Raw genomic sequence first — 12,658 nt, forward strand, 5'->3', positions numbered from 1 at the left:
TTTAAGTGAATGCCAAGTTAATTTAGATTGCAGCAGGCCACTTATTAAAAAATAGCTTTATGCAGACAAACATTAGACTAAATAGATGTGATAAGTGCCATCCTAGCAAGTATTTTTGTTCCTAAAGCATCAGCAGGACAGTTGTTTGTTCCCTCACACCAGCAGTCTGCTCCCAGTCATGTGCTCAAGCATCTCTGTGTTGTCTCCAAAGCCAAAACCCCCTTCTGCCTGAGAGAAAAACTGAATAGTTGTTTTCGTCAAAGCACAGCAAGGAAAGCCTTGTTGCATCCTGTTTCTGTGTCTCTAGTTGTTTTTTTTTTTTATTTATTTCAAATGGACAACCCTGCCTTATTCAGTCATCCTTAAAATGACAGCAAGTTTCTCCTCAAAACCTGTAAATTATAATGAAGATTTGAGTTCTGTCTTCTCACAACAGTAATTTTCCAGCGTAAAACGTGGAGTTTGTGTCCAGCATTTATTGTTTTGGAGTTGATTGAAGGAAAGTGAGGGGTGCTTGACTTTGCCTCAGCTTTTCTCCTGTGCTCATGGTGTCAGAAGAGCTGCTTCAGGTGTGTTCTAGAAAGGCACACCTCACTTTGATTTCAGCCTGCAATTTGTTTGCTTCAGTGGGCACATTTGATGGGGAAAAAAATAATCCAGGGATAAATCATTCTGTTATGCATTTCTGGATTTCAAAAAATGTGTTTCTTTCTTAATGATTCCTCTTTAAAACAGAGGCAGTAAAACAGATTAACTTGGACGTTTATCTGCCTGGGGGATTTTTCAGTGGGGATACTCCAGGATTATTGTGCATGATTATATAGGTATAAAACATGGTATGAGGACAGAAGTGATGTTTCTCTTTAAAAGATAGTATAAAAATAATTTTGTTTAGTGGAGATACTTGATTTTTAAGGTAAAATAGAGACAGTTGTGGTAGTAGTCATGCATCCTCTCAGCTGACCAGCTCCTCACTGGCTGTGAGGATGTCCCCTTGTGCAACAGATTTTCAGAGTGAACATTTTATGAAGTGGTGAATAGAAATAGTTTTGATTATTGGTGAAATTTATTTTTTTCTAAAGGAAAGTAGTTCCGTTCTTCATACTTCTGAAGAAATAAATTCCTCAAATTCTTCATCCTAGCAACACTGTATTCCCTGGGAACATTGCATAAATTTGGTGAAACAAAACAGGTTCTTGCTGTTAAATATTTACTCGTGCAGCAACTTATTGTTGCAGTTGGAAGCAGGGAATTTTACAGGAGCCTTTAAGTTGTCGTATTGGAATGAAGCATTTCCATAGGAACTGAAGTTGTTAAAATGTTCCTGGAACACTGAACTTGTGTCCGTACTTCCAAACTTAACTCCTGCATAAAGTTTTGGGGTTCTATTTTGTGTTGCTTAAAAACATGAATCCTCATGTTAAAATGAGGTTTCCAGCAGATGTGTCTTGAAACAAAATCAAAATAAGCTTAAAACCCTTGGGCCAAAGACTTTCACATTTCCAGTGACTTTGTTTTGAGTGTGTTTGGCTGGGCTTGATGCCTTCTTACTGATAACTAAATTAGAAACTTCTGAATGAATTGTTGGTTATACAGTGCTGTGGAAATCAGTCAATAAAACATTTAGGCAAACTCAGGAGGAAATTACAACACAACCTTGAAAACACACAACTAAAAATAGCGTGGAGTGTGTGATTCAGGAGCTCTCCCTGAGCAGAAGTGCAGAGTCATGAAGCCACTCCTGGAGCTGGTGAAACTCAGCATGCCTGGGTTGGGGCAGGACCTCAGGGATGGGGCAGCTGGGTATCTTGTGTTAGTCATTGTTTTATCTGGGATAAAATGATAAAACAGGGTTTATTTAAATCAGAGGTGCAGCAGCCCATCTCACGGGGGTGACTGTGCAGGTTGGGTCCTTCTGAACAGTGTGTGCAGGTGCAGAAATGGAGTGATTTCACTGTGACCTCTGTTCCCTCATGTCCCCTCCCAGCTCTGCTCAATCCTGCCCTTCTCTCTCGTGCAGGACAAATCTGGAGGCCCTGCAGAAGAAGCTGGAGGAGCTGGAGCTGGATGAGCAGCAGCGGAAGCGCCTGGAGGCATTCCTCACCCAGAAACAGAAGGTTGGGGAGCTGAAGGATGATGACTTTGAGAAGATCAGTGAGCTGGGAGCAGGCAATGGTGGTGTGGTCTTCAAGGTGTCTCACAAACCCTCCGGCCTCATAATGGCAAGAAAGGTGAGGGGGTCAGAAGGAACAACCTGGGGATGCTGTTTATAGAGGACGTTGTCTCTGCAATACGGGGAATTTATTTAGAGAAATAATTGGTGGTGACACACAGAAATTACTATTTAATGCAAGCTCTCAGAGAAGGGGATGTGTTTCCATCAGTAAGAAATGTTGCACTTCCTCATCCTACGTGAGCATCCCAGTTTTTCAGAAGCAGTGTCACACGTGTTAGTAATGAAAGGATTGGCATTTGTTCCTCCTTTTCCCCTCTCAGTCAGGAGTAGGAGGCCTAAAATATTACTAGAAACTATCAATTAGACAAAAGTGGCAATATTCTGTATTCTGGGCATTGAATTTAGAGGAATGGAAAAGGTATCACCTGTCTTAAGAGCTTCCTTCACAGGCCCACAGCAGGAAAGAGCTCTGGATGAGACTGGAGAAGAAGAGAACTCAAAAGAATGGGAATGAGGGAATGCATTGGAGTTCAGTGACATCTCCTGTTCTGTAGCTCCGTCCTGGGATGCAGTTTCTGGGCAGGAAGGGATTTTTCCTTCTCTGAGAGTACTTTTCATGCTTTACAACCTGGAGCAGTTGTGACCTAGTTTGTAAGAGAACTGAGATTATTTTTTTTGTGACTGAAATAACTTGATGTTTTAATTCTCGTTTAGTTTACATGAGGAGCTTTTGCTTCCTGTCAATATCCCTGGGAACAGAACACACATCCCAGGTCCCATTGTTTTACTACACTGGGAACTTCCCTTTTTTTGATTGAGAAGTTGAAGACTTCTTTAAAAGACAGTATAAAAATACTTTTCTTTTTAAGGTATTTCTTTTTAAGAAGGGGACCAGCATCATCTTCAGCAAAACTAAAGGAAAATGTGCATGTGCTAAGAATAAACTATGTTGAGGACATTGGCAGTTTGAGGAGAAGCAAAGGAAAATGCCCAGTTCTGAGATGTGAGAATTACAAAATGCACAAGTCACTGAGGTTTTCTTGAACTGAATCAATTTAATTGATTTTTGTTTTTTCACCTGCTGTGGGTTTAACAGGAAACTTTGCCCCAATTCATTAATATTTGATGCAACTGAGATGTTTGCTGAATTGTGATTTTTCTTCCATTTATTAACCAAAATTTCATTTCCATAATCTTTCCTTTCACATAGGGAAAACACTTGTGTTTTATGGGATAAATAGTCTGGTGGGGAAAAGGTACTGGGGAGTTTTTAATGAGAGCTTCAGCTCATTCCTTCCACTGATGCTTTACAAACACCTGGACAGGTATTTTGCAGCAGCTGCCTCTGACTTTGACACATTTTGCATCTTTGACACATTTCCCTAAGGAAGTGTGCTGCAAAAAAAGTTTCTACTGGAGAAGTATTTTGTGAAAAGGCGGTGGAATTCCTGCCTTTTCCTGGGTGCTGTGTTGTAGTGTTTTCCCTTGGCCACTAGTGTTGGATTTTGCCCTTTTCTGACCCAGAGATGGGGCAGCTGAGAGGTGTTTTAAAAAACTTTTACTCCATTTTCAGTCTCCTATGAAGGATGAGACAGTACAGATGTTATAATTCACACCATCACAATCAGATGTGATTTCTTAATTACAATATTTTTAATTACAATATTAATTATTTCTTAATTACAATACATTATTATAATTATTTCTTAATTACAATACATTATATAGGCTTCTTAACCTATCAGCTTTTAGGTACAAATTACATATATCAGTTTACATACAAATACATACTATTTGAACCTTCTGTCAAGCTTTAAGAATTCTCTGCAAATTCATTTCCCACACACTAGGAAAGCAAGGATGGATTATTTTACAGTTAAATTGTAAAATAATTCAGGTTGTAAAAGGCCTCTGGAGGTCATGAGATGCTCAAGGCAGAGTCAGCTCTGAGATCAGGACATCTCAGGGCCTGCCAGGTGTTGAAAACCTCTCTGAATGGCACAAATCTCTCCTGAAGAGTGGATTTGATTTCATTGAGTGGGCTGATTTGATTTTATTGAGCGGGCTTCTTTTGCAGTTAATCCACCTGGAGATCAAGCCAGCCATCCGCAACCAGATCATCCGGGAGCTGCAGGTGCTGCACGAGTGCAACTCCCCCTACATCGTGGGCTTCTATGGAGCCTTCTACAGTGATGGGGAGATCTCCATCTGCATGGAGCACATGGTGAGTGAGTGCCAGGAATTGGTTATCCACTGCTGGGGAGGTGTTCTTCTGCATGGAGCACGTGGTGAGTGCCAGCAGTGGGTTATCATTGATGGGAGATCTCCGATGCCTTGTGAAGGCTGACCTAGAACAGAGACTAGACAGAGCTAAAGAATAAATGAGGGATTTATTCAAAGGGTCTCCTCAATGGATCCACCTTGGGCAGCACCAGAGCCCAGCCAGGGCTGCAGCCAGGATGAACCAAAATGGCCCCAAAATGCACGGCCGGGCACGGGGTCTGTCCCTGGGATCAGTTCTGCTCCATTTGCACCTTGCAGTTCATTGTCCCATTCCAGCTTTAGCCCCTGCAGTCCCACCCTGCTTGTTTTTCTCTCTCCAGCCCACGGTGTTTGTGCTCTTGGGGCTAAGATTTGGGTCATTTGTCCTTGGTGCCCAGCTGGAGCAGGAATTGTTTTGTCTCCCTGCTCTGTGCAGAGCTCAGCGTCCCCTCATGTGAGCCCAGACCCACACACTAAAGCAGCACAGAACCTGAAAAATATAAAAGCTAAAACCTGAGGTATCATCTCCATCTGCATGGAGCACATGATGGGTGCTCAGAAAATTTATTTCCTGCGAGTTTTCCCTTGGGGTTATTCCCTGAGCCTTTCTGCAAACCCTCAGTGCCACCAGCACTGCAGTTACCCAAGTTCTCTGCTCCTCTGATTTAATCTGCAAATCCGAGGTTGGGATTGATAGGAGATGTTTTATCCCCTTCTCCAGTGTCTGCCCTGCACAAATGTATCTTCCCAATTGCTTCTTTTTTATCCTTTTGTTGTATTTAAAAATATTTACCCAGTCCTGCTACTTAAACACTTGTTCTGACTGGGGTTGAGCTTTGTTTTTTCTGCAGAATGAACCAGATCACTGATACTGCAGCTGTGCAGTTTCTATTTTTTTTTTCTTATTTATATAAATCCATATTTTGTCCCTTTTTTAAATGTTACAGAAAATGCAAACATGAACAATGGTGAGCAAGCCCAGAGGGATCTTACACAACTTTTTCAATGCCAAAAAAATATTTTTCACCGTGTTTCATTTTAATACAAAGTACACGTTCTTCTCGACATCTGTTTGCCTTTCTCCAGCCATATGGACTCAAAACATGAAAAGTAAATTTTCTGTAATTAAGGGACAGTCGAATTTGTTGCCTCACTTGGTGGAGGTTTTTAACAACACAGAGCACAATACAGCCAAAGACCTCTTTATTTTTTCCCCTGAAAGGAGCTGTTTCTTGGGAGAGAGGCTGTATTTTTTCTGGAAAGTGCCTGTGATTGTTGCAATGCTTCTGTGGTCCCTCAGAATTTGGAGAAGGAATCGATGGTTGCTTAGGAACGAGCGCTCACCATGCGGGCTCCAGCATGCGGGAGCCCAGGGGAAGGTGTGCACCCCCAAAATCCTAATTCCTGCTGGCCATGGGAAATCCAGCTCTCAAAATTGAGAGGAAGAGTGAAAAATAGGAAAAATTGTGGTAAAAAACTGTCTGGGCATTGCTGGAGGATATGTTAAATGTCACAGATGTGCACAGCTGCAGTTGCTGAAGGAGCCTGTGTGTTGCCACATTCCAGAGGAGAAATAAAAGGCCTAAAGAGTCTCAATTTTTTTGTCAATGAGAAAATCACCAGCAGCAATCAGGGTTTGTAGGTTCCTAAGCAGGGTATAATATATCTGACAGGGAATATTATGTCTGACAACAAACACTTTCAATTTGAGAGAAGACAGGGTGAAATCTAGTGGCTCAGTGCTGAATCTGGTGCAAGCCAGACTGGATACAACATTTTACACATAGAACAGCTGATCAATAAGTTATGAAATCAAAAGAGAGGTGGATTATCATAGTCTTAATTTATGTTATTATTATGCTATTATATTATCATTATTATACTATTATTATAGTCATAATTTATTATTATAGTCTTAATTTAGCATTAAGCTTAATGCAGATCATTGGTAGAAGTTTTTGGTCTCTTTTTGGATAAAAGGTTGGATGAAAATCTCCACTGTGGTCGTTTTTATTTCAGTTGTTACCACTCAGAAATCTTATTTTTAGCAGTGGGTTACAAAACCTAAGTAGGATTACGAACAAAAAGTTGGAGGTGGAACGGGCATGGAACTTGAGTGTTTGATATTTTTAGGTACCTAAATTCAAGATCAATGCCTGACTTTGCTTAGCAGCAGGTATTTAACAGGCAAAAGGGTTGGAGGCAGCTCCTGCAAGACACTGAAGGCTGCAGCCAAGACAAGGCAGCTGAATTGTGTTCAGCCTTGCCTAGGATCAGAGCTGCTCCTCGGGGAAGGGGAAAAGGTTTTTTTTCTGTAACAAATTCTGGTTAATATACCAGTGTCTCAGCAGAGACAGCTGTCCAGAAATTCAGACTAGTTTAACAAGAGATTTCTAGAGATTTTTTTTTTCTGCTGGTGTATTTTTAATCAAGTGTGGAGTATGTGGGTGTGTTTTTTACAAAAATACGTGATCAGATAAGTATTTATATACTTCCCTTCTCATAAGAGTTGTAGGTTTTAGTCCTCAAATAATAAACTTTTGTGTTCCAGTTTTTGTGCTTTCACCCTGTGTAAATGTTGATGGGAACTTCCAAAGGGAGGTTAAGGCAGAAGGCAATTAATTACTCCAGTTGGATCTTTATGGCAAGTATTGGGAGTTATCCAGTGCTGATCCAGACAACAGGATATGGTTTTAAATTGGAAAAATAACTTTTCAATTTCTTCTTTGGTTGTATATTCTCTTCTCCAGAGAATCCAGACCTTATGCACAAGTCTATTGTTGAATCAGTTGCTAAAAATAAACAGCATTTTTCCCAGTTTTCCTTTTGAAAAGCTCTTAGCAACAGTGGGATATATTTGCCTTTGCTGGGGGTGTGTGTGCATGCAGGCAGTTTATTTAATCTAATAAACAAGGCCATGGCTTACCAGGGGACCTTCAAACCATTTTCTCCCTATTTTGGTTCTTTCTGTGCCAAACCACCCTTGGAAGAGTCACCCTGGAGCTGCAGAAGGGACAGAGGCAGCTCCTCCTGGGCAGGACCTGCTCTGGGACAGGAGTGGGACAGGGATCTGGGTTCTCTCATCATCCTGGGGTCTCTTTCAGTAGGACGAGTTTTCAGCCCCATAATCAGGATCAATAAAATCTTTTCTTTCTGTCTTTGGAGGAGGAGGGTTATGGTGGATGGCTGTGACAGGAAAAAAATGCATTGGGCTAAAAATCACAGAAACCTGTGAAATCTTTCCTGCTTGCTTGTCACTGCTTGTGGACAGTGCTGCCTTAAGGAGATCCAAACCATGGAAGTGCTGCTGTGGAAGAGCATTGTGTGCAGTGTTTATTTGAGTGGATGTTGTTAGTGGCCAAATGTTTATTTAAAATAAACACAAACCTGACTGATTCCTCCCGAGGAGCGATTTATTTATTTCAGATTTGCACCACAACAATGTTAAAGCAAACATGAAGAGCAACTTGGGGTTTTTTTAAACAAATTAAGGCTTCAGTTTACAGCCCTGCTTAAAATATTTCAGAGCAATTTGATTCAAGTTTGACTATTCAAATATTTCTTGTTAGGATGGTGGCTCCTTGGATCAAGTGCTGAAAAAGGCTGGGAGGATTCCAGAGCAGATCCTGGGCAAAGTTAGCATTGCGGTGAGTGGGGCAGGGGATGGCACCTCTGGGCTGGGCTGGGCAGGGCCACATCCAGGGGATGGGGGAGGAGGGAGGAGGGAATATTCCCAGGTTTTTCAGTGTGCTTTTTCATTTTTCACTTTCTCTTTGTACGTGGTAGCTGTGGGCCCTGGAACGAGTAACACATTCTGGGGTGTGTGCCTGGAGTTGCTGCTTTTGGATCAGTTGATGCTTCTGGATAAGAGCTGAATTGACACTTCCTTATTTTCCAGCATTACCTTTTCCTCTGCATTCTGCAGCAAGGATGTGCACAGAGCTCTCTGTACACAGAACACCCAGGAAGGGTTTGGGTTTGTTTTTCATTTGTCTAGTCCGAGCTGGAAGGACAGATTAAAACTCAGTGTTGATTAGCAGTGATTACATTTTGGGGTTTTTGTTAAGCTGCATGCATTTGGAATTCTTGTGCAGACAAAGCATTCAACTCTCTCTTCTGCTTCCTAAATTAATTTCTTTTTCATTTGTCTGTAGGTAATAAAAGGACTCACATATCTGAGAGAAAAGCATAAAATAATGCACAGAGGTGAGATAAAAGTTTGTGTTGTAACTTTCCCAGAGGTGAGATAAAAGTTTGTGTTGTAACTTTCCTAGAGTATAATTTTTATTTACATTAAAATGCCTCTTTTTTTCTATGCTGGGTTCTTTATGGTTCCATATGACTTTGGTTCAAAGGGCTTTTCTTGGGCAGTGTAAGGCAAACTTTTTGTTTTAAATCCAAATCTCTTCCCATGACTATCAAGTGTCTTCAACTTCTATCTTCCTGCAGCTTATCTGGGTTTGTAATCCATGCTTGAACTCCTGTTCTTGCATTTTATGTGCACACAGAACTTGTCTGTGTTTGAGACTGATTGCAATGAAAACCTCTGAGCTACATTTCATTTGACTGTTCAATAGTCATTGCAATGAAAACTTCTAAAAGAAAGTCACTTTTTTCCCATCTATCTTACATTCACATGCTGCTTATTGAGAGCTGCCATGCAGAACTGCATCCTTTGCATACTTTAAAACAATTAAAAACCATGGTGAAGCTGTGTAGAATGGGAGCGTTGCTTCCCTTGGGTCTTTAGTTACTTTAGAATAAATGTATGAAATTATTTTCTGCTTTTAGTTGCCCTTTTTAAAATCCAGCTCCTCCATTACTCTGTTGCATGTTCCATTAAAGAAGAGTGACCCTTGGTACAGTAATAAATCCATTTTTGCTGCTGTGGGTTTGCTGTGAAGGTGGGGCTGGAGCAGTGCTGGTGCCCTGTGTGCAGCCCACAGCAGCTGCTGGGCAGCTTTGGACCACAGGAGAATACTCAGATGATAAAATATCTGCAGCAGACATTAATGCATGTCTGAATTTACATTTATTGCCCAGACCAAAAAGAGGAATCAGCAATCCCAGCTTGCACAAGCTGTTGTAGGATCACCTTACACATGAAGTTGTGTTTATCACACATTCCTGGTTTGTGGGGTTTTTTTAAACAAATATAGCTCTCTTGTGGAGCAGGGAGGTTGGAGGGAGACTCTAAACATTTCTGGTGACAGTTTCAAAGCCATTTGTCTGTGTTCAGAGCATAAGGACTCCAGGGAAGGAGATCACCTTATTTTAGGGCACCCTGGTGGAGTTACTGCTGCATCTTGTCCTCACGTCAGCCACACCAGTGGGTTGTTACTATGTTGGTTGCTTGGGGTTTTTTTTTAGGATGATCTTGCTCAGCTGAGACAGCAGTTTTTATTTATTTATTTTCAGTTTTACCATCTGTAAATCTGATAAATCCAAAGTGAAGCCCTCCTGATCTTGTTTAAGTGCAGCTTAACCTCACGGTGTTTGCTAGGTCAGAGATTGCACTGCCGGTTCATGGAGCAGCACAAATCAAAATTCCCCTTTGTACTGGATTGAGGGTGCCCTGCAGTGTACAGCTCCATGTCCACGTGGTGGTTTTTGTTTCTCAGCCCAGCTTCCCTCCTGTGTGCTCTGACAGCAGCAGGAATTGGTGGTCTTGTGCCCTCCTTGCAGAAGCTGCTCTGTGGTCACATCACATCTGTGGTGTCTGATAAAGAGGGAGCCAAAATGACGTTCTGGGAGTTGATCATGGCCAGTGCTGGCAGCTCAAAGGAGAATCAGTGAGAGCAGTGAGTGCTTCTCCCTTCTCTGGACAGCCAGAGCCAAACTTGCAGCTTCTGTCCTCGGTGCTGTCCGTGGGTCTGTCTGTGCCACTGACCTTGTGCATTCTTTGGGCTCCCCTTATGAAGGCTGGAGTGCAGGTGAAGCTGCTTCTGGCAGTTTTTCCAAACTGCCTCTCCCTTGGATCCCAGCTGAGATAAACAGTGCTGGTGAAAGCACTTTCCCTGTAACTGTGTCAGCATTATTTTATACACAGCTCTAATAATTGGAGATTTCTGTGCTTTGCTTTCTCTCCTGCACTGACAAGGTGAGAACAGCATCTCACATGGGCTGTTTGTTTTCACTCATCCATCCCTGGGGAAAATGTGTGCACTTGGTGGGCTTGTTTTCAGCAGGATTTATTGGAGTTGTGCTGTGGGGAGAGTGGGTGACTTAAAAATGAAGAGGCATCCCTGTTAAACATGAGAACATAGCAACATAGGGCCCAAAAATCTGTTCTTAAATCTAAAGACAGCCAGGCTTGTGAGAACTCATTTGCAGGGAGGAATTTATTCCACTACTGTGTTTTATTACTTGTGTGGCAATATCAGCAAGTTTGGAATATTTAACCCAAACTGCTTCCATGCCCAGCTGTGTCCTGGACTAGCTTGAGGAGAAGTGTTCACTTGTCATTCCAGACAGCTCAAGGGAGAAGGTTTGGGGCTTAGTAGAGCAGGAATGGAAAACACAGTCCTTTTAGAGAATACAGTCCTTTTCTAGAGAATACAGTCCTTTTCTAGAGGGGTTGCTCATGTGGGGCACTGTGCTTTGTGCTCTGGTCCTCTCTGAGCAGACAGGAATGAAATCACAAAACCCCTGGAAGTTCAACTGGTGGGATCCAAGGCATGGGAAAGGAAGGGGTGAGGAGCACGACTGTGCTGGATATTTTAATAATCTCTTCTGTTCTGTTAAATAAAGATACCTGTGGTGCTGTCTGGAGTTGAATCCTCTCTGGAAGATCTCTCCTTGCAGGGAAGCTGCTGTGGAAGGATTTGAGCCCCAGCTGGAGGCAGCAGCTCAGGGAAGTGTCACTGCTCTGTTCCAGGGCTGCAGTTCTAGAAGATTCTTGTGAGATCCTGCCTTGGCAAATGGGAACTGATTGGAAGGTCCCAAAAATGTGCTGCAGGACACTGCTCAGTGTCTGCTCACATGTAGCTGGTACAGAGTGAATTCTGGCTGAAGGTGTTATGACAATGTCCAGGGTCACCTTTCAGAGTGAGCCTGTGGGGCAGAGCAGAGGAAGGAACCTCTACAGAGATTATCAGGCATTCTGGAAACTTCTCTGTGTTACCAGCTCCCTTTGCAGTGCCATCCCTCTGGCAAAGGACTTCTCTGGAATTCTCTTCCTGGCTTGTCTGGGATGGCATATAAAATATCTTCCACTTTCTTTAAAGCTGGAGTGCTTACATAACACATTTTGTGTTCCTTTTGTCTGTTCCTTGCAAGTTCCAGCATACATTTTTGCAGGATGCCTTGGCATTCCTGTTCCTCTGGCAATACAAATCTCTGGTTTCCAGAGAAACTGCTCAAGTGCTCAGAGGCTCTGGAGTGAAAATAGAATAGGTGCTACATTTAGAGGGGTGGAAATGCAGCAGCCTTCCAAACATCACACTGATCACATGGGGTGCCTTGGGTGGAAAATGAAAATACTCCAGGGAGGAGAAGCTTTGTGCAGAAATGCAGGGAGGAGATGGGGCTGTGCTGCTCTGAGAGCTGCACTGTGGCATTGCCACCTGCAGAAACACTGAGGGGAAAGGGGAAACCTGCAGGAGACCAGGGGGAGTCTGAGACTTCAGGATGCTCATAAAGAGAATTGTTTGGCACTGGCAGTGCAATGGTAATGATTTTTTCTTTGCCATTTAATTATGAAGAATCAGTGAACTCTAGAGATGAAAGTGAGGATTTACATCCTTGTTTTGAGTTTGTAGCTGTGCATTGCTGAGCAGCACAAACCTGGCTGGCTGTGGTTCAGGCTCTGCTGTGCTCCCAGTGTGTTTTGCAAACAGTTTTTTCCACCTTGCTTTTGCACAGAGCTTTGGGTGCAGATTCCCGTGCAGCTGGGGATCTCTAATCTCTGCTCGCTGCTTCCCTGCTCCAGCTGCCTGGGCTCTGGGCTGGGTTGTTTTTTAGCTCCTGCTGGAGTTTTAGACTGGTAGGTCGAGCTCCAGCCTGGATCCATCCTTTCCACAGTGAAGGGTCCCTGTGGTGAGGTCAGAGCAGGCAGAGCTTGCAGGAGGTGCAGCTGTGTGCCCAGCTGGCCAGACCCTCTCCCGGGGCTGGGGAATTGAAAGCAGCACACACAAAATACCTGCCTGGATTTTCCATCCACAAATCAGAGCAGGAAACTCTGCCTGGACAGTTTCACTTGCCTGGAAAGGGATGGCAGGG

General features: G+C 42.9%; 1 protein-coding gene across 1 annotated transcript in view; it reads left to right on the forward strand.

Annotated features, from left to right (window-relative positions):
• The window catches only part of MAP2K1 (mitogen-activated protein kinase kinase 1), a 32,079-nt gene that overhangs the window by 10,489 nt on the left and 8,932 nt on the right, over window positions 1-12,658 (forward strand). Inside the window, 4 exon segments of the mRNA XM_030955366.1 lie at window positions 2,021-2,231; window positions 4,254-4,400; window positions 8,008-8,085; window positions 8,593-8,644. Of these exon segments, the coding sequence (XP_030811226.1) occupies window positions 2,021-2,231; window positions 4,254-4,400; window positions 8,008-8,085; window positions 8,593-8,644 (488 nt within the window).

Source organism: Camarhynchus parvulus, chromosome 10 (genome assembly GCF_901933205.1).
Source record: "Camarhynchus parvulus chromosome 10, STF_HiC, whole genome shotgun sequence".
In the NCBI taxonomy this organism is placed as follows: Eukaryota; Metazoa; Chordata; class Aves; order Passeriformes; family Thraupidae; genus Camarhynchus; species Camarhynchus parvulus.